At 34.4% G+C, this 22,817-nt stretch overlaps 1 protein-coding gene across 3 annotated transcripts; it reads left to right on the top strand.

Annotated features, from left to right (window-relative positions):
- Positions 1-706: 706 nt before the first annotated feature.
- Positions 707-22,738, top strand: NFU1 (NFU1 iron-sulfur cluster scaffold). 3 transcript variants are annotated; one of them, XM_039852419.1, is made up of 9 exons: positions 812-847; positions 2,881-2,981; positions 4,470-4,605; positions 6,001-6,136; positions 9,983-10,049; positions 13,473-13,587; positions 17,792-17,852; positions 20,129-20,303; positions 22,342-22,730. In XM_039852419.1, the coding sequence occupies exons 4-9, from the start codon at positions 6,009-6,011 to the stop codon at positions 22,384-22,386; spliced, it is 591 nt and encodes a 196-aa protein (XP_039708353.1). In that variant the 5' UTR covers positions 812-847; positions 2,881-2,981; positions 4,470-4,605; positions 6,001-6,008; the 3' UTR covers positions 22,387-22,730. The 3 variants fall into 3 exon arrangements, with proteins under 3 accessions (XP_039708352.1, XP_039708354.1, XP_039708353.1); XM_039852418.1 differs by lacking the exon at positions 4,470-4,605 and having other exon boundaries at positions 707-847; positions 22,342-22,738; XM_039852420.1 differs by lacking the exons at positions 4,470-4,605; positions 6,001-6,136 and having other exon boundaries at positions 782-847.
- Positions 22,739-22,817: the final 79 nt, after the last annotated feature.

Genomic DNA, 22,817 nt, shown 5'->3' with positions numbered 1-22,817 from the left:
CCTCCAGAGATTATGATTCAGTAGATCTAAGGTGGGGCCTTATAACTGCATTTCCCACGTGTTACTGTTGCTGCCCCCAGCCCATACTTTGAGAACCGCTGTCCTAGAGAAAGCCCAATACTCCGTAAGATTCTGGAAGAATACTTAATGGGTTTTTGTACTTTGGAAACTACTCAATATTCATATTTATACAATAAAGGGCAGCCCCGCCCTAGGTGAAGCCTGTGTGTGTTGGTCCAAGATGACCAAGTCCACAGGCCCTGCCTGACGAAAGAGTAAGACACAGAGGTCCACATCAGCCCCATGAGGGACGAAAGACAGCTTGCTGGAGGAAGGCGAGAACCTTCAGAGGGGATGCTCCAGGGAGTCAGTCTTCTGAGGCAGTCACTGAACTGGGCCTGGAGGCTCCCAGGATCTTACAAAAGGCAATGGGACAGGTTTAGGCCTGGGGAACGGCATTCTTCCCCAGGATCTGTTGGTGCAAGAGCAGCACTCAGGAAGTAGAAAAAAGGAGTGTACAGCCTCGCTCTTGTGAGCATAGTCCTGCGTGTTTTACGGAGGTATTTCTTTTTTTGCCACCTTGTCCAACGCTTACGCAGCTAACAGCCAGGCGCCAGCACATCCCCGCTCACCCGCAGCAGCGCCGCCTACAACCGGTAGAGTGCGCTCTCCACAGGGCCTGTCGGACCCGGCCGGCCAGCGCGTGCGCCTGCTCTTGCGCCTGCGCAGGGCTCCGCGGCTTGGCGAACTGGGCGACCCGTCTCCCGCCTGCGCAGTCAAATAAGATGGCGGCGGCGACCCGGTTCGGCCGGAGCGCTGCGGTTGCTGCCGCAGGGTTGCGCAGGCGGTAGGTGATGAACCCTGACCTCCATCTAGGGGGTGCCACTGGGCTTAGTCAGCGGAGTATTAGCCCTCCCGCCCACTCCCTCAAACGGGGTGGGGAGAAGTGCGTCTGATCGAGCCTTTGGGTCCGCCCGGTTCGCCGTAGTTGGGGTTTGAGCCCTGAGATGGGCGTCTATCACTGAGGCGGGTCTTCCCCGCACTCCCGTCCTTCCCCCACCAGTTCGGGCGGCTGCCCTGCCACACCCCGGGCCTTCAGACCCTGTGCCTGAGTCCCTGCGGAGGGGAGGCTCTCAGAGACTGGTTCGAGACCCAACGAGAGAGCTGTTTTTTAAAGGGGTGCTCGCCTCCAGCTTTTCCAGCACGTGCATTTCCTCCTCTGCCTTCTAAAGACAATCAGAATGTCATATAGAATGGAAGAGAATACCTCGTCTCATTTCTTCATTTTCTCCGTGAGGCCCAGAAAGGGGACGTGACCTCTCTCAGGTCACACAGCATCTAAGTGAACTCTTGATGAGAAGCCAAACACTTTGATTTCCTCCTCACTACTTAAACGCACTGCGTTCCCTTGTTTTTCCCCCTTGGCGCCCCGTGCCAGTGATAGCAGCCAGCATTGATTAGGTAAAAGGCACTGAGGACTTAAGTAGGTGTCGTACCCCAATTTCGCTTCTGGAACAAAAGGAGAAAAGGACCTGACAGGGTTTAATCTCGTTTTAGGAGTTTTAGTGCTAACGGTGCTCTTGAAGTTTAGATGCGTTTCCTAAATTAAGTTGGTAAAAGGACTTTTTGTTAGTCACCTGTCTCCCTCACCTGTCTTCCAGGAATAATTTAATTTGCCTTTACTGTTCGGCTGCCTTTTCCCTACCTAGGCTTAAGGGACAATACTAGTTTTCCAAGTATTGGAAATTCCAAGATATTCAAGATTTAGGCAGTGGGCTGTGGGTAAAAATGTTTTCACCCCAAACTTTGAACTTCAATAAAAAATTATTGGGCACCTATCGCATAATGATAATAGTGATATCTAACATTTATTGAACACTAACTTCATGACCTAGCAGTGTTGCAAGCACTTTACATTATCTGGATCCATCTTTGCGCCAATCTTTATGAGGTAGCTATGAATATTAACTTCATTTTAGAGATGAGGAACTAAAGCCATTATGCCAGCTGCTGGGGACATAGAAACGAAGACAGTTCCCTTAATGAGTTTGCAGGTGAAAATAATCAGAAATGTTAAAAGTGATCATATATGTGCTTAAAATTCCCCAGTGACTCCTGTGAAATGAAAATTGTAATGGATAGCAATGGTATTTTAAAGTAAGCTGGATTTCAAAGGAAATTACATCAGATTTATAAAATTTTTCATTACTAAAATCTTTTATTTGCTTTTCCAGTAATATTTGTTTTCCCCTCCTGCCTTTGTTTTTAATTTGTAAGAGGCATGAAAAAATTACAATATATTTACAATTACAATATGTTTCCAATCAAAACATATAGTTAGCTTCCTTAGCAGTTTGGAGGAAAATAATACAGTTCCTACTAAATTTTTTGAAGTATTGAAATATTTTGCAAAGCAGACATGACTCAAACATCTCTTTCCGGGGAAACATGATGGTAGAAATAGAAAAGGAGGGAGACTTTTCACTGTATTTTCTTTTTTCCCTTTAAATTTGGAACCACGTGATTCTTATCTAGTTTTTAAAAATTTTTAAAGGAAAAAAGTTTGTTCTTTATCTCCTTTATGAATAGCTAAGAGTTAGGGACTCCAGGTTATATATCACTAATTGAGATGGATTTCTGTTCCTTACACTGGATATTGCACTATCCTATATACGCTTAGTTATCAAGGCTATAAGTTTCCCTTGAGCTCTTGTTTCTAAATTATTTGTAGATATTGTTTGCCTGGGGAAGTGGAAATAATGTTGTGGATGGAAAATGAAAATTCAGCTTTTTTTTAATTAGAGTTTTTTTATGTATGAGAAGAAAACAGCTTAAAAGATTCTCTCTTAAAATGTTATTTTTATTTGTTTTTGCATGTAGATTCTGTCATATGATGAATCCATACACCATTAGGAAACAGCCTCTGCATCACCTTGTACAAAGACCACTTTTCCCACTACCTACAACCTTATATAATACAGGTAAAATTTCACGTCTTTTAGAAAGATTGTGTTTCAGAATCTAATGAAACTATGCTTGAATGAATTTTGTGCATAAAAGGTGATAATTTGTAAATTTTCTTTTCAGATGCCTATTAAAAGAACGTAGCATTTTTTTCTATTATGACATCACACTTTACTGTAATTATTTGCTTACACATATATTTGGCATTAAATTCAAGAATCCTGAACACAGTGTCCAGTAAATCTATGAAATCTCAGTATCTTGCATAATGGAACATAAGAATTGCTCAATCAATGATTCTGAAATGAAAATGTGGTAAAAAGAAATTACAACTGGGTTTGTGTTTGAAAGAATTGTATGTATTTTAAGCTCTCCCCTCTTTTTAATAAGAATACCTCTACAATCAGTAAATTTCCAGCTTTCATCTAGACAACAGAATGTAGTATTTTTTCTTTTTCTTTTTTTGTTAAAATTAATCACTGGGTTTGGTTTTTTTTTGACAATCTTTTTGATGTAACATGCTTTTATTTTCTTTAATACTGGAAATAGGTATGAAGATAGGATTTGAAAATTATTGCTATATAACCACTTTTATATGTGTTTAGGGAACTTTGGGAGGAGAGAGTGCATGTCTGTGTGCTTATAGAGCTGTAAGGGTTTGGATTCAGCTCTTGGCCCACCTCCAGTTCTATCATGGCCTTGAGTACTGACTCTGGCTAATGGAATGAGCTGGATCAGGGTAGACACCTTCCTTACCTCCTCTGTGTACTGGGGCATGAACAGGAGTGTCTTCTTGAAGTTTTTGTAGGACTGAAGGTTTTATAGTTTGTGGGGGGGAACTTATGCTTACGTATTTACCTTTTAGTACCAAGCATAATAGAAAAATTATTTTACATCAGTCTTTCTATGCTGGTGTCACCTTATGACACTCTTAAGAATCTTTCTCGATGATAGACCTAGGAGTCATTTTTTGAAATACCAAATTAAGCCCAGTTTAGACTATAGTTGTAATGATTTTATTAATACCTAGTCAAATTACTCTTTTGAAATAGCTTTGTTCATTGTCAAAAGAGAAAATTTATGTAGTGATGTCATATATTTCTACTTCAGACAGTATATATAGATTTTGCTCTCAAATTTTCACACTTATACTTTACCTTCAAGTATTTCTAAAATTTTTTCTTTCTGTGTGTATAGTTTTATACAAATGGATTGAGTAGAATAAAGGCAGATTTAATTCTTCAAATATTGGTGGAGTACCTAATGTCTGCGGAGACTTTGGTTACCAATAAATTAAGAAAGGTTGCAAGAAATGATTGGTCAGAACCAGGGTTAAAAGAATCTTTACACTTACAGAAAGTTGTGGCAGCCCTTTCTTTAATGTTCTATCTGAAAAACTTCCCTTGTAACAGATTTTCAGAGGCATTTATTGGTTACAGGTTTAAATATTTTATATCAAGTACTTGAACATTGAGGTTATCATTTAAAATTTTTCTCTTTTTTAGGATTTGCCTGGGCACCAGGTCAACAGTGATATCTTTATAGGACAGTGACTTAAGGAAAATGTATGGGAGTTCAGTTTCAATTTCTCCTTCACTAAGGAAGTGACTCAACATCAGTTAACTGGAACTGCATGGCGAGGTGCAAAAACAATTCTCAGCTGTCAAATTAGAATCTTCTCTGTTAATAGTTAAGAAAAGCACCCCCATAACAACCATATGTTTTGTGTTTTGCCATATTTAATCTCTAATTTAAGATAAAACTGTTGCTTTTTGATATTTTACTGTGTTGTCTAAGATATATAATATGAAGATCATGGCAAGATAGGAAGAATGATTTTAATTTAAATGTTTTCCTATTATGCTTGGCGCTAAGTATGGAGTGGCAGTATACACAGGGGTTAAGCAAGTCAGTACTGGAAAATTGGTGGGACTTGAATCCTGGCTCTGTCACCTAACTAGCTGAGTGACTTTGAGCTTTAGTTTCCTTGTTTATACAATAGGATAAAAACAGTGCCTCCTTGGCAGGATGTAAGGATTAAATGATGTAGTTCACGTGGAGTGCTTAGCATGATGCCCAGCACATGTAAATTATTTAGTAAATTAACCTATTTCAGTATACTGCTCTAAGATGAAAATTGGTGGCTTTTTTGGTCATAATAAATAAAAAAGGCCCATTTAATAGTTTTAAAACTATTAAAATCCCAGTACTGTTCGTGTTACAAGCTGTTGTCATAATAGCAAAGTAGGAAATTAAAGATTCTATTCTTCCTTTATTGCTTTAATGAATTCATTCTCTAATCATGGCCTGAAAGAGAGTAGAAAACCTATAGAGATAATTTTAAAATATTGCAGAAAGTGAGTCACATAGATTTTTCCCTTATGTAATAATTTTTAATGTCACAATCTGTATACCATTGGGCAATTTACTTAATTCTATGTAGCTTAACAAGTTACTTATCTCTAAGCCTCGGTTTCTTCATTTGTAAAGTTGGAATAATAGTACCTTCTTCATAAGGTTGTTAAAGGCTTAAATACATATAAAGCACTAGACCCTGTCGCTGGCATGTAAATAGTAAGCACACAATAAATATTAGTTGTTATCATTATAAATTTGTCTTTAAAAGAATGTTAGCACTTTGGAAAAAAGAGAATATAACATTTTGCTATATTGGTATTACAGTTATGATAATTTATGATTGTGATAGCCATTGGTACTAAGTCACCAAATAGAATACATATCAGACTCCTGAATTATGTCTTTCTACTTAAGTGTAGGATATTACTAGAACCTGATGAGTAACAAACATTAAATAATCAGAATTAATATAAAATGCAATGTAGTTATCCTAAATATATTGATAAATTTCTTTCTTTAAAAATTCTTTGTCAGATAGGCAATAAGGCCTTATTTTATTTTTTCTAATTTTCTTACTTTTTTTGGTTCTCTGAAAATGAGCACTTCAGTATGGTCCATGAACTTGTTAACTACTATTTTTTTCTAGGATAACATTCTTTCTTATTTTTTCTCTTTTAGTGAGATACATGTTTATTCAAACACAAGATACCCCAAATCCCAACAGTTTAAAGTTTATTCCAGGAAAACCAGTTCTTGAGACAAGGACCATGGATTTTCCCACACCAGCTGCAGCATTTCGCTCCCCTCTGGCTAGGTATATTACTATTTTTCATTTGCTTTTCCCAGGAAACATAAATAACTGATTTGGGGGTTAAGGCAGGCTTAGTTAGCTATTGCATTTTTATGTGCACCGCGTTTTTTTTTTCAGTATAAAGAATATTTTCTTTTCAGGTAAGAGATAAAACTAAGAGTTGTTATTAGGAAACCCTTCTGAAAAGTGATGTATTTGAGAGATCTGTAACATTACTAAATAAAAATTTATATTTTTACATAAAAATAATCCATCACAATGATAGTATGGTAAATTTCTTTCTACATTTTTAAAACTATTTTTAATAAGCAATGAAAATGTGCTCATTTTATTCTTAAAGATAGCTGAATTTCTAGATGTTTCAAAATGGAGTTGTTTCTAAAATATTCCACTCACAAATGTAAATGATAGTAGTTAAGAGATATGGAATGATTTTTTAAAACTACTTAGTGGAGACAATTTTTTGAATCACTAGATAGAGACATGTTAAATATATAGTCAGATGATGAAGCACAGACAAAATTATTGGAATGAAACATTTTTAACAGCTAGCTAAAGAAATTATAATAAGAACTATTAGAGTCAGTCAATATTAATTGAAATTTTTGGTAACCTAAGCCTGATACTGATTACCAAGTGTATTTGAGAAATAAAGCTTAGATAACTATTTTGATACATACAGCTTTTTTATATGTCTCATTTAGGGAAGCCAGAGATATGCTTATGTCAGGAATGGTTTTTAAAATATCTACCTAATAAAAATGCACATTTCCTTTATCTAAATATGTCACATGTCAATATATCTTAGAGCATTTGTTTTTCACACTTTTTGATAAAAGCCACAGTAAGAAATGTTTTATATTACAACCCAGTACACAAACCACACACATACACATACACATACGTATATGTATATATACACACACAGAGATATGTAAATATTTATACACATACAGGTGTACGTGTATGAAACAAGTGTTTGATGAGACAGTTTTCACCCTTATAATGTGTAATGCATTCTTATATTTCCTTTCTTGTTCTTTTATTTTGCTCTGTTTTATTAGATAAAATTCTGGTTACCACATAATTTCAGAACTTACTGGTGGTTTCGAAAAAAAACACCATAGAGAACACACACATATGTATACAAGGTGTGTGCAAGGAGGTTCAGTATAGCCTTATTGGTAACGATAACAAGTTAGAAACAAGCTAAATATTCATCAGTATTTTGTCCATAAGCTGCAAATAATAAAAAGGATGAAGTAGATCCATATTTACTATCATAGACTTACTTTTAAGTGAAGAAAGCACATTTCAGAACAGTGAGTACAATATGATTATTATGAGTAAAAAACGAAAAACAACAAAAATGCACAGCAAACTGATAACAGTGGATTTAGGAGGGGTGTTGAAGAGGCATTTTCACTTTATAGTTTGAAATGTTTACATTAAGTTCACATATTATGTATTTTAAAAAATGTAAAAGTAAAAAGTCCCTAATTCAGTTACAGATTAGTTGGTTATTTCTGTCAAATGTTCAGCTGGCAAAATCCCTTTTCAGATTAGTCTTTTGAAAGTAGCTTATTTCCTGGATTCACAGAATTTATTATCTTTAGTCAAGCAAATTCTTGTTTTTGTTCTTGTAGCAGACAATGGTTTTGTTGTAAGCCAGAAAGTAAGCTTCATGAGGACAGAGACTAGTCTATTTTGCACATCAATATTTCTCTGGTGTTTAGTACAGTGTCCGATACCCAAGCAAGTATTCAAATATTTGTTGAATGAATGAATGAGTAACTGAATGAATGAATAAACAGTAGTATATCTTATGTCTGGGAGGCATTTGACTTGCTTCTTACTGTCCTTATGGACAAAACAAAGAAATGTAAGCAGAGTATAAACCTGTCTCTAGTGACGTGTAAAAGGACTGTGTATCTTTGTAGTTGGCATGTTTATTCAATACCTTTTTTTATCAGCAAAAATAAAGATACAGTTATCAGGTTTTCAGATGGGAGGGATTGCTTATATGTTGGATGGCAAAATTCAGCGAAATTCAGAAAAGTTTCATTAGGCTGGAATGATAGGTTAAAGCAAATAGGATAAAATCTAACAGAAACAAATACTAAGCCTTATACTTACATTTTTTAAATGAGTAGCACAATTACGGGGTAGAAGAATCTGACCTTAGTTCATTTTGAATATGATGCAGTGCTCAAAAAAGTAATCAAACTTTAACAAAGTTGTAGTGTCCAACACAACAGAGGTAACAGTCTTTGTACTCTGAACAAGTCAGATTATATTTGGGATATTGTATTCAATTCTGGGTATCATTTTATTTTTGGACATTGACAAGGTGAAATTGTCCCAAAGAAAGTAACCTAAACGACAAAGCATGTATAATGATGTTTGAAACTCCTGTTTCAGCTTTTTCTTTCTTTTAGGGACAGCACCTATGAACTCTTGCCTAAAGCAGTCCCCATGACATGGCCCATAGATCAAAAGCAGTCCCCTTCGCATGTTCCTTTCATTTGGATTAAAGGCTTTGCCCTCAGTACAGATGTACAGAGCCAATCAAGGGACTTAATTCAAGGTCTGTGCCTGGGTTTATTGGATCATAAGCTGCAACCAAGAACCTTGTGACTACTTGTAAATTTAATATTGGGTGGTTGTGTAAAGAACCCAGATGACATTGTTTCAGACAAATTCCTGAATAATATCAAAACAATAATTTCGATTGCACTCTTGCAGTGGTAGACAGAGAAGGAACACTATAGTCTTTAGAGTATGTCAGCTTTTATTCTTAAGGTTGTGAAAAAAAAACTGCTGTTGAGTGTATATACAGGTATGGTACATACATCAGTGATTGGGAAGAAAGGTACTTTTCAAAATGTCTTGGAGCTTTTTAAATTATAACCTACCCCTTCTCCTCTCAGGTTTCTAAAACTTACCTTTACTGAGTTATAATTTACACCCAATAAAATTCACCAATTTTAAGTGTATAGTTGAATGAGTTTGATAAATACACACAATTATGTAACCACCACCAAAATAAAAATATAGAACATTTTTATCACTGCAAAAGGTCCCTCACTGCCCTTTGTATTCAGTCCTCTGACTTCACCTCCATGCTCTGGTAACTTTTTTTATGGCAGTAATTTTTTTTTGAAATTTTTTTCCACCTTTGAGATAAAGTTGACATAAAATACTGTGTAAGTTTAAGATGTACAACATGATGACTTGATATATGTATATGTATATATAAGATGTACAACATGATGACTTGATATATGTATATATTTTGAAATGATTATAACAATAAGATTAGTTATCACATCTGTCACCCTGGTAACTATCGATTTTTATGCTATTACTGGTTTTTTTTGCGTTTTCTAGAGTTTCATATAAATGGAACCATATAGTCTTTTGTGTTTGGCTTCTTTCATTTACTATAACACTTTTGAGAGTCATCCTTGTTTTTGTGTGTATCAGTAGTTCATTCCTCTTTATTGCTGAGTAGTATTACATTATGGGAATATTCACAATCTGTTTAGTCACTCCCCAGTTGATGGACATTTCCAGATTTTCTTTTTTTTTGGCTATTATAGATAAAGCTGCTATAAAGATTTGTGTGCAGGTTTTTGTGGAGCGTATGCTTTTATTTCTCTTGGGTAAATACCTAAGAGTGAGATTGTTCAATCATAGGGTAGGAAATTAAAACAAGATTGGCCATGAGATAATTGTTGAAGCTGGTGATGGGTACATGGAGGTTCTTTTATTTTTCTACTTTTGCATATGTGTAAACTTTTCATAATAAAACATTTTTATTATCTCTTATTTTTTATTTTTTCAAAGGCAATTATTTAGGATTGAAGGAGTGAAAAGTGTCTTCTTTGGACCAGATTTCATCACTGTCACAAAAGTAAGCATAGGACGATATAAAATAAGATGTGAAAAACTTTTAGTTTTTTTGAGTTGCATGTCCCTCTCCAAAATTTCTATTCTTAATTTATTTTATACATATTTTAAAAATCTCAAATTAAGTTTACTTTTCACATTTAAGTTAATTATTAATAATATATTCAAGTTTCCTCATTTATCAAAAGAAAAAAACTTAACCTTCAGAGGATTAAGTGCAGTGTCCAACATTATATAGCTAGCCTACAGTAGGGCAAAGATCAACCTTGGCAGGACTAGAATTAGGCTTCCAAGTATTATTTTTATTAGTTCTTAGTTCAAATTAATAGAGTAAACAGAAAAGCAAATAATTACATTGTGTGTGTGTGTAGTTGACCAATAAAATGATTGAAAAATATCTCCTTTCAAAGCGAGTACTCATGGCATCTGACCCATTCTGCCATCCAGCAATAAAACTTTAGAACTTCTCAGATAAGAGCAGTGGACTGTGTAGTTCTCAGCACATGGTTAACCTCTGTCAAAAACTAAGCTAAATAGGCTGCCCGTTCCAACAGCTGAGGTAGAATCTGCTAGAAAAGGCTGTTTCATTTTTAAATCTACTAGATTAATGAGAAATGAACTATTTAAACTTGAACTGTCTATCCTTTTAAGTCTGTGAATTGATATGTATGCATTGAACTAATCACTTATCCAATTTCATATCAAAATAAAAAGTATTCATTCGACTCCTCTTAAGCAGTTTGAAAGGATTGCTGTGAGTTGATGCACCATAAAAGTGGACATACTGACTTAGTGACATGTTACATCTAGTTCAGTATTCTCTTGTAGCTATTTATGTGTGGAGGAGAATTATGATTTGCCTCCTTGGTGGCAATCCCAGTAGCTATGGTTCTTGCAAATATCCATTTGTAAAATGTTTTCTCCTGTTGTTTAAAGTGTTATTTGTTCTAAATTCTCAGAAAGCCCTTTCTTGACCATATTGGTAAAAGTGGCACTCCCTCCAAAAGCTCATTACCCTGTTTATTTTCTTCATTGCACTATCACTTAATCATATATTTTTGTTTATTTTTTTCTTTTTCATTATCCATATAAAATTTATTATTTTCATTTTTTAATTAGAGTTGATATTAAATATTTTATATTAGTTTCGGGTGTACATTTGTTTATTTTTATTACCTGTCTTTTCTGTACTAGAATGTAAACTCCGTGAAAGTAAAGATTGTCCATCTTGTTAAGTTCACCTATAACAATGCCTAGCATGTAGTAGGAAACAATAATGTAAAATTTTCTAAGTTGAGTTTTCAGGGTTCAAGTGATTTCCCTCAAAGGTAGGATCATAATGAGCAAATCTGTGTTAACTGATCTGTCTTTCCCAGTTTAGAGATATCTGGCCTATCCTTGTTATTCCTCAGTTTTCTTTCTTTGATACTTTTTGAGGGAGAAAAGAGGGCAAGCATTTATTTAATATCTCCAACATGTTTGATATGGCACTAGTGCTTTACGTATGTTATCTAATTTAATTCTTATAACTAGTTATTCTTGTTTTCATTTTACAAACAGGAAGTTCTATATTTATTTTAAGATGTTTTTATTTAGTTCTCTTATGTACTGCTTATGCTATATAAAACTTTTTTTTAAATGAAAACGTGATTACAACTTATGGGTTTTTTTTCTTAATTTTATCTTGGTAAGTCATCTTTTATTTCCCTTTTCCATCATAATTTAGTTACTCTTTTTGAAATTTCTTCAGATCCACTATTCTTAATGAAATGACATGACCAATAAATAATATTCCAAGTCAGAGCACACATTGATATTTAATAGGTAGAATGGCAGATTTGATTTATTTTCTTTCGGTTAACCTTCCTGATCATGGACTATCCTATTTACCTGGTATCTTTAGTGATTGTTTCCATTTCTCATTTATAATTGATAATTCAGAGGCTTCTTTATGCATCATTTATGTTTTTTGTCTAAATGTTTAAGTTTGCAGCTTATATGGTGCTTTTTTTTTCTCATTCAGACAACTTCAGGATTTTTTTCTTCTTTTTATTACCAATATTTCATACTCAGTAGAGCCCACTATTTGCTGAAGATATGAGGTAGCTCTCTGATTGATTTTCCAAATAACTTATTAATATATTATCCAGAATAGGGAGTTGGGTGGAAAAGATGAAGGGATTAAGAAGTACAAACTGAAAGTTAAAATAGTCATGGGGATATAAAATACAGCATAGAGAATTTAGTAATATTGTAATAAGTATGTATGGTGCTAGGTGGGTACTATACTTATTGGGGGGGAATCACTTCATAAGTTATATAAATATCTAATCAGTATGCCATACACCTGAAACTAATATCATATTGAATGTCAACTGAAACTGAAAAAATTTTTTTTAAAAAGTTACCTAGAACTAGTTCCCATTCCTAATCACCAAGGCATTTCACTGGTTTTGCTCTTGTATCCATAGCAGTGCCCATTTATCTTCCCTTCAGTGTACTGTCTCTAAATCGTTTCCTAATCTATGACAAAAATACTTTTATGTATTTAGACTCAATTTTTAATAGTATTTAGATCCTAGCTAATAGCTTCCTGAAGTCTAAATAGACTGCATCTAATAGTTTTTCCTTCTAAAGAGCTCTCCTTTAAAAACTAAAACAACACATCCTGCCTTTCTGTTTTTAGATGTTAGTCCTATTTAGGTATTTAAGAACTCGCTTACCTTTTTTTGTATGGAATCAACTGGTTAGCCAGATACAGAGGTGAAATAATTATAGATTCTTTTTAAGTCTTGTTGACAGTTCACAAGTCCCCTGATGCAGTAGCCATACATATGACACTTGTATGTTTTGGTTCTGCAACTGTATCGTTGGATTTTTTCAGTACTCTTAAGTAATATACATGTTGAAGTTTTTTAATAGTTGTAGAATGTCCTACATATTTGATCAAGCAGTTATATCCTATCTTATTTAAAAGAATGGGAAATCTCGTTATCTTCCTCTTCAAACACAGAGAATGCATTCTGAAATTTAATTCTCTTTACCTAATGAAAAAATATCTTTTAATCATTTTGCTATCACCTATAACGGGCATGGTTCATACAGCACACTTAATGCAAGCTTGTTGAATGAATGAATGAGGAATGTTCTAAAACTGTATCTTCTGGAAAGTCATTATAAGCCAGATTCTTTAAGAACTGAAACTGACATGCATTCCCCAGAAATGGGTACTGTTGCGTAGTACAGTGTATAATAGGAAAAGATTCTTTCTTTTGGGGGGGCGGGAATACCAAATTACTTTATTTGAAGGAATGAAAGACATAAGTATATGATTTGGTGGAAAAGATTCTTAAAAGATACAAAGTATTGTTTTATATTTGTCTGTGCCCTTGGGTGGAAATTAGCATTTTCCTTCAAATATTTACAGGAAAGTGAAGAGTTAGACTGGAATTTACTGAAACCAGATATTTATGCCACAATCATGGATTTCTTTGCATCTGGATTACCCTTAGTTACTGAGGAAACACCTTCAGGAGAAGCAGGTAATGTGTGGGGTAATTAATATTTATCTTTTTTTTTTTTCTTTTTAAGTTTCCTACTGTCTTCATATTTGTCTTGATTTCAGAAGTCATGGGAATACAGATTTTTAGCATGGTATTGTATTTAGCTCTGGAACTTATTCCAGAGGAAACAAAACTTTACATATACTACATTTGCCCATCATATTTGAAAACTGTATAAATCAAATCTGTTATATACAAAACTAAATTTTTCAATTATAAAAATTTTCAGACATGCAGAAAACAGTATGAAGCTCACAAATTGCCCTCCTCTCAGATTTAACAGGTGTTAATTTTGGGCTATAATTGCTTTAGACCCAATTTTAAATAAAATATTAAAGACATAACCAAAGCTCTACCCTACCCATTTTCTCTTTCTGCTTCCTGAAATGTATGTAAATTTGGTTTGTTTTCAGATGTTCACTACAAATACAAATGTGTTTGTAGGGAATATATAGTATTGTTTTCTGTATTTAAACTTCAATGAGTTATATGCATCTTTCCTTTTATTCACTGAGCATAATATTTTGAAATATATCTATTTTGAAAAATGTAGTTGTATTTTATTTATTTTAAGTGTTATATAGTAATCCATTATATGAATAAACTACAGTTAATTAATTTGTTCCCTTATTTATGTTCAAATAAATTGTGCTAATTTCTATTACACATATCCTGCAGTGGGCATCTTTGTACAATCTCTTTGTGCAAATGTAGAAAGTTTTTTTAGAGTGTAATCCTTCATTTTTCCTTTATCACTTAATAATCAAGAAACTAGCTAAATGAAAACAAATCTATACAAAAGTTTGTATGTATTTTAAAAATTGAGGCATATCTATACATTCTGATTTGGAAAGACTTTTAAGATATATTAAATAGAAAAAACAAGGTGTAGAACAGTGTTTATAGTACGATCTCATCTGTCTAAATGTACACATGTACGCATGTACTAGAAGGGTATGCACTAAACTCATGATAGTGGTTGCCTGTGGAAGTAATGGTGGGGAGTGGAACTTAGGTTTGCTACTGTAAGAATTTTAGCTTTATATGTTTTATTTCTTTTGTATAAAAAGACTCAGTTAATGTAATTTAATATTCATAGTTATTTATGTTGTTACCAGAACTCTAGTGTTTGTTATAAGATAATTTGAATTATCTGCATTTTTAGTTTTCCTGAAGGTGTAAATAAATTTCTCAAAAAAAAAAAAAAAATTTAAAGCCCATAAAAAGGCATTGGTGAAAGAAAAACAATAATTAAACAAAATTTAAAAACAGCTTTTCACTCAGTTTTGTAGAACATTTTGGAAATTTCTATAAGGCTCACATCTATATTTAGTATGATTGTCATTTGAAAACCACAAAACTGAGGAATTGGAAACGTAAACTAACTTATAAAGTAGGTATGCCTTTCTATCTCAAAGTTTTCATTAAAATCCAGACATTCTCTTTTACCTGCTGTTTTTTAATACTCGAGAATGATGAAAGTATACAAATTTATTGGCCAAAAAAATTAAAACCCTACCATCATTAGTAGATTAAGCTATTTCAGTATACTCACCTTTTTTTTTAATAGCTAAACATGTAAATTTATTTTATTTTATTTTTTAAATTAGTTTCAAGTATACAGTACATTGGTTAGACATCTATATAGTTAGAAAATGATCCCCCCAATTGCTTCCTCCTTCCCCTGACCCTCCACCTAGCCATTGTATTAATGCTAATTGCATTCCTTATGCTGTGCTCCCCATCCCCATGACCATCCGTCATCTACTAATTTGTACTTCTTTAACCCTTTACCCCATTCTCCCAGCCCTCCAAACCCCCTTCTTTCCGTCCGTCACCAAATTGTCCACTATATTTGTGAGTCTGTTTTTGATTACTTTGTTCTTTTTATTCCTTAACTTGCACATATAAGTGAAATCATATGGTGTTTATCTTTCTCTGTCTGACTTAAATATCTTCTAGGTTCATCACAGCAATATCTTTTTCCATCCCCTTCCTTTTCATATGTAGGGATCTTGCTTTCTTATCCTTTCAGCCTCTCTATCCCTTGGTTGGAGCACTTAAGTCTTTTCCATTTAAGGTACTTAGGAATGTATATGTTATGATTCTTTATTCCTGTTTTTGATAACATGTTTTTTCTTCTTAAAGAAGTCCCTCCAACATTTCCTGTAATTCTGGCTTGGCGGTGATAAATTCCTTTAGTTTATTTTTGTCTGGGAAGCTCTTTATCTGTCCTTCAACTCTAAATGATAGCTTTGCTGGATAAATTATTCTTGGTTGTATATTCTGGGTCTTCATTCTTTCGAATATTTTTTGCCAAGCCCTTCTGTCTTGCATAGTCTCTCTTGAGAAATCAGGTGTTAGTCGTATGAGTGTTCCCTTATATGTAATTATTTGTTTTTCTCTTGCTGCTTTTAAATTTTTTTCTTTGTATTTAACCTTTGGCATTTTAATTATGATGTGTCTTGGTGGGGGCCTCTTTGGACCCCTGATTTTTGGAATCCTTTGAGCTTCCTGGGGTTTTATGTTCATTTCCTTCACCAGGTTAGGGAACTTTTCCATCATTATTTCTTCAAACAGCTGTTCATCGTTTTGATTTTCTTCACTTATGCCAATCAGACGAATATTTGGAGCCTTAATAGTGTCCTATATCTTCCTTAAATCATCTTTATAGTCTTGGCCTCTTTTTTCTTGCCATTCTGTTTGAGTGTCCTGATTTTCTTTCCTGTCCTCTAGATAGGGCATGTGATCCTCTTTATTCACTTTGTTTATTCCTTTGTTTATTCCAATTAATATACTTCTCATCTCAGATATTGCGTTCTCCATTTCAGACTGGTTCCCTCTTATAATCTTCATCTCCATTTTTATCTCTTTGTTGGCGTTTCTACTTTTCCCAAAAGTTCATTGAACATCTTTATAACCAGTGTTTTGAACTCTGCATCTGTTAGATTGCTTGACTCCATTATATCTGGATCTCTGTTCTGTTCTGTAATATAGTTTCTGCTTTTTGTCTTCCCATTTTGGCTACCTTTCCATGTCTGTTTCTATGTACTAAGCAAAGCTCCTAAGTCTCCCGGTCTTATTAGTGTGGATCTGTGAAGTAGGTATCCAGTGGCACAGTCCTGAGAGGGGTTCAGCTGCAGGCCAAATTTAGCCCAAGCCTCTACCCCTCTGAGGTCACCTGTCAAGATTCAGCAAGCAATCCACAGATGGCTGTGCTTATAGTTGCCTCAAAAGGCCACACCAGAAACTGAGGCCAGCTGCCTCCAGTGTGAGTCTAGGCACTGCTCAGCAAGGCGCATCTGACTAGCTGACGATATACCTGGATGTGGCTTGGGTGGGGCCCAGTTTGGGGAAGGCGGGGTTTCAGGGAATCCTCTGGCCAGAGCGACCTCTGTTATCCAGAATGATGATGTCATGGCTGTGGTGTTGCTGTGTCCTTGCACTGGCAGTGTGGGGGTGGTGGAGGGGAGGACTCAACAGGAAACGATGGATACTACCAGCACTTCTGTACCAAACTAATCTCGCCTCGATCTTTACTCTGACAATATCTGCCTGTAAGTCCCTTGTGCCCCCTGTGCGCAGCTGATCGGGCACTGGTGCTCAGAGCAAGAAGGTCTGTCACCGCGAATATCCACTAGCGGACGTGGCCCCTTTAAGAGGCTGCTGCTCCTGCAGGCTCAATCTCACTCAGCTGCTCGAGACCAGGTTGCCCCACATCCTCACCCCGTCCTACCTTCTGCCATTGCAGAGTGCTTTCTTAGATTTCTCCTGAGTAGTATGGCTTGTTCATCTAGATCCCAGGCGATTTTTCTTTGCTGCTGCTGCTGCTTGTTTCTGTCACAACTTTGATTTGGTCACCAGAGGGATGAACAGAGCCTCTATCATCTACGCCATTTTTTTCTCCTCAGTGTACTCACCTTTATCACCAAATGTTAAGTTGATCAGTGCTCCTTAATTATTCTTAAGAGAATCAAAGAATCAAAAGAATCAAAATCAAAGAAATCAAATTTCCCCAAAATCACCTTATCACCATACCAAGTTACATGTTCTATGCTTTTATGTTGTTCTTTTTTTTTTTTTAATGAGACATTAAGTTAAAAAATTATCCCGTTTTAATACTTGTACTTGCATGGATATGAAATTTCTACTGTTGATGTATTTTATTTGTAATTGTTTCTAGGATCTGAAGAAGATGATGAAGTTGTGGCAATGATTAAAGAATTGTTAGATACTAGAATACGGTATGCGCTTATCTTTACTTGAGATCAGATATACTACAGAGCCAATTTTCATTATAGCAATATACTTTTGGTTGTCTGTGAGATAATAGTGGAGTTCTAAAATAAGTATAAGTGAATGTAAACCACAATAGGTAACCATGACAGTTGAATTTAAAGCCTGTATAGTAAATAAAGGAATTTATCTTTCACAGTCATCATTTAGGTTTAATATGATTATAATATCAGATTTCTTAGGAAAAAAATGACAGTGTTGGGAGGTACCTATTTTTAGGCTGTTGCCCATAAAGAATAAATTTAAATAATTTTAAATTTATAAAATTTAAAATTTAAAATAAAAAAAGTACAAGACTGCAGGCTTGTACTTTTTGCTTGTAGCAGACCAGTGGTTCCAGTGAAAAGTCCCAGAAAAGTTACATAAAATACAATTTAAAAATTTCGTGTGTGAAGGCATTAGATAGTTGCCAAAGCAAACAGGATCCTGTAGAGAAGGAAATCACATTGAAGCTTCCCTTGGGGGCATTTGCTGATTCTTGGTGTGAAGCTGGAGTATGAGACGCTGATCAGGGGCAGCTGCTAAGAATCAGAAACCATTCAGCTTTCAGCTAAATCATTGAGAGGGGAAGAAAAATAATAAAATTCCGGGTTACCAATGAAGCTTTGACTTAAAGGGCCAAGATCCTAGATAGAAGTTAAGAAAAAGTAAGCCTGACACTCAGAGGTTCCCCTGACAAGGCACTAGCTTATTTTTAACTGTGTAGGGGAAGAGACTGAGTCAAGCAAAAAGAAGTTGGATAACTGAACAGAGTTTTGGTAGTGTTATAGTGCTGGGGGTGACAAAAATTGGAGTTTAGGATCCGTTAAGATGGGTGGGGCCTCAAGAAAATCCAGACTCTCAGTTGTGTCTCCAGAGAACTATACCCTGGAAATGGGGGCAAACCAGAGGTAGACCATGCTCAACAAAGAAATCACAAAGGAAATTTAAATTAGGTCTATATTTGCATGACCTTTGGGTTGGCAAATATATATAATTTTTTGATAGAACATAAGAAAAACCAAGGAAAATATGTACAAATTAGACTACAATAAAATTATGACTTTCTTTTCATCAAAAGATGCCATTTACAGTGAAAAGCAAAGCACAGAGTAGAAGATATTTGTTATATATAACAATATATTTTAAAACTCTTACACTTTAAGAAAAGGACAAGTAGAGACAGGAGCAGTCTCTTCACAAAAGCTCTGGAGAAGCAACTCACAAAAGACAGTAACCAAATGGCCACTAAATGCGAAAAGTGCTCCACCTCATTAGTTATTATGAATATTCGAATTAAAACCACAGTGAACTATCACTGCACATCCACTAGAATGGTTAAAATCTTTAAGAGTGGCAATGCCAATTGTTGGTGAGAATGTGGAGCAACAGGAACTCTCATATATGGCTGGTGGGAATGTAAGTTTATGGAAAACTAGCATTATCTACTAAACCTAAACATGCATATTCTTGATTTAGCAATTCTACTCTCAGGTATACTCCCAGTAGTACTATAGATGTGTACCAAGAAAAGTTTGCAGGAATCGTTGTCGCTGCACCATTTGTAACAGCCCAAAACTGATATTAACTCAGATGTCCATCAGCAATAGAATAGACAAATTCTGGCATATTCACTGAATAGAAATACAATGCTGCAGCGAGATTGAATGAACTATTATTAAAGCAACGACTTGGATGAATCTCAAAAAGAGCAAAAGAAGCCCAATACAAAAGACTAAATGCTACATGTTTTCTAAATGGAATTTATATTTATAAATTTTTAAATTAAAAAAAAAAGTGAAACTAATCAATAGTGCTAGCAATTAGGAAAATGGTTACCTTTGGTAGGGAGGAGTGATTAGAAAGAAGCACAAGGGGGACTTCTGGGATGCTAGTATTCTATTTCTTGGTCTGGGGCAATTGTATGTTCACTTTGTGAAAGTTAATTGAATTGATCGTACATGATTTATGCATTTTTCTGAATTAATGATATATTTTAATGCAAAGTTTACCTGGGAAAAAAAAAAAAAGCCAGCGTTTGTCAGTCTCCCTCTGTTAACCCAAAAGAAGTGGATGAGTATATCTTAGGTAATCTCTATAATTATTAGGAAATTCAAATCTTAAATGCTTAAAAAAAGATTTTGTGAATTTTACTGATATAAAATATAAGCCCTGAGATATATTAAAATTTTTTGATGAAAACTTCTGTTCTCTTAAATATGTCATAAATGTACTGTGACCACAGGCCAACTGTGCAGGAAGATGGAGGAGATGTAATCTATAAGGGTTTTGAAGATGGCATCGTACAACTGAAACTCCAAGGTTCTTGTACCAGCTGCCCTAGTTCAATCATTACTCTGAAAAATGGAATTCAGAACATGCTGCAGTTTTATATCCCAGAAGTAGAAGGCGTAGAACAGGTATGCCAATATTATGTGACAGTTTAGATTTACTATTAAAATAAACATTTGAGAAGAAAAGAAATTTATTACCTGTCATTTTCTTCAAGGGCTGTATCTTTGTTTTGCAATTGTTATCAGACTTGACTCTTTAGTTTAGAATTAACTTTAGTGTTATGAATACTGTGTAACAGACATTTTTATAGATATTACCTCATGTAGTCTTCTAACAACAGTGTATTAAGTGAGTTATTTTTATTTTGTGCATAGGAAATTGAGGCTCATAGGGCATATTGCTGCTCTGGTTATAGAAAAATTAGGAAAAGAAGATTCAGAGAATCAAAGAATTTTATAGATGAGATTTAAAAGTCTTTAGTGGAACAGCTCCACTGCATCATATTTATCCACTTCTTGTTACATTTATCCACTTCTTGTTCTTAAATGTGCAGGCAAGGAGCTCATCAAGAAATCATACTTTGTTGTACAGTAAAACAGAGTACTGAGTAGTTACAGAGCTTTATCTATAGCCATGCCAACATTTTTTCTGCCGTAAGATACCTAAGGAATATAGCACAGCATATTCTCAGCAGTGATACAGACCCTCACTGGAGTGATTCTCAACCAGGAGGCATGACCTTATGGAAAGAGAGTATCAGAAGGAGAAATATGTCGAAATTAGAAATTTGAAAAAACTCTTCAGGTAATTCTGTGCCTTTAAAGGAGAGTCATCTCTTCTCAGTTCCTTTGAAAATCACTCATCTCTGGGTAGTATTAAAATACTTCCTTTTGGTGCAATTTACGCCATCTCCTCTTTGAAGTCCTCCGCTTGGAATTAAGCTCCAAAGCCTCTTTCTGTGTATCTGTTTTAGCTTTATGTTAATGGGTAAGTTTCTGGAGAGACTTGTAATCACATCTAGGTCTTTGTGTTCCTTTGCAACACTTAGCCCTGTGTGTACACATGTTTTTTACATAGTTTGTATGAAATAAGTATTTGGATTTACTATTCCAAAATTAGGAATATTCTGCCTAAAATAGAATTTGACTAATGAAATTCTTTGAATTGGGTGTTGCCGAGATTGAATATAAAATGTCAATTCCTTGAAAGTACATATCCATTTTTACTCAACCCAAAAGAGAAACTAGGAGAATTGACTTTCCATTGATTGTCTCAGATCAGAACGAGATTCATCTAGATTTTTCTTTTAAACTTATTTTTGTGCCATTATCTTCTATATGCTCTTTTAAAAAAATTACATTAGTTGACATTTTAGTGGATTAACAGAGGACATTTTTATTCACTTGTCCAGGGTGGGGTAATGAATTGGCAGATTATAAATTTAAATTGGCATTTGATTGTAGTAGGCATGGTGAATAGAAAATAAAAATTCTTAGGTTTATATAACTCTTCCTTGCCAAAAGAATTGGTCTTTATTATCTGAGTAATATATTAACTCATGAGAAGATATTAATCTTTTCATTTTTTTTCAAGTATTCATTAGTATTTTTATTGACTTATTGGAAATGAAAGTCTTCACATTTTTCTAAGGTTTAAAATGATTTTTGTCTAAGACCAAAATAATTAGTTACCAATATGATATTTTACTTTTTTACCTTTTTTAGGGATTCATTTTTCTAATATATATTTTTACAATAACAGTTTGTTATAGCTCCCCAGAATATATTTAAGTAAATAAGATGCTTTTGGAGGGTGGGGGGAAGTCAGTTACATTAGTCCATGGCTAGAAAAAGATCAGTTAATCATTCATTACAGTTTTCTCTGTCCAGCTGAGACTCCACTATTAGAAACCTCTTCTGGGACAAGGACAGGAAACCAGTGCCTTTAATTAATTTGCTGATATTCAATTTGCTTTTATGTTGTTAGGATAATAGGTTATGATGCAAACTTTGTGCTTTGGGTCTGTTGATAGATTTAGTCTTACTAGATTGACATACCTTGTTAACGTATTACAGTTATTTCTGGTAAGCAAGTAATGTTAAAATCAGGAAATAGCAAATTCTGTTTCTTAATTCTTAAATTCTCTTTGTTTTTTGGTTTTAGGTTACAGATGATGAACCTGATGAAAAAGAAGCAAATTCACCTTAAAATAATTTGAATTTTCTTTGGGCCCAGCAGTTGGACTTGTTGATAATGTACACCAAGCTTTTAACTAATCTGCTAAGGAACTTGAAGATTAATAAAATATGCCCTTTCTTTAGAGAGTGATCTATAAATATTGCATGTTTGCTTTAACTCATGGATTATTTATAATATCCTGAATCATTCATACATGTGGCTCTTATCCAGGGTAATTTTTATTTTTGTTCTTCATTTTTCATGATTAATTCTTTGCATAATGTGTGAAGCAGTTTAAAACACAATTCCCCTATCTAATTGTATTACTTTTTTTTAAAATACAGAAATAAATAGGGAGAAAGCTTTTTAAAATATTCTAAAATGGCTTGGCTTTTCTTGAGATGTTTGAAACAATTTTTACTGAATTTTCACCTTGTTAAAAAAAAAACTAAACAGTTCTA

This window comes from Pteropus medius, unplaced genomic scaffold (assembly GCF_902729225.1).
Source record: "Pteropus medius unplaced genomic scaffold, Ma_sr-lr_union100, whole genome shotgun sequence".
NCBI lineage: Eukaryota > Metazoa > Chordata > Mammalia > Chiroptera > Pteropodidae > Pteropus > Pteropus medius.
Note: the sequence above shows the minus strand (reverse complement) of the source record. Positions and strands in the feature narration are given on the sequence as shown.

What these genes read in the sequence shown, in the direction of transcription:
- NFU1 (XM_039852418.1), top strand. Translation starts at nt 786, where the DNA reads ATGGCGGCGGCGACCCGGTTCGGCCGGAGCGCTGCGGTTGCTGCCGCA. An exon ending in ATTTCATCACTGTCACAAAA is followed by an intron (nt 10,050 to 13,472) that starts GTAAGCATAGGA and finishes AAATATTTACAG; the next exon opens with GAAAGTGAAGAGTTAGACTG. An exon ending in AAGTAGAAGGCGTAGAACAG is followed by an intron (nt 20,304 to 22,341) that starts GTATGCCAATAT and finishes TTTTGGTTTTAG; the next exon opens with GTTACAGATGATGAACCTGA.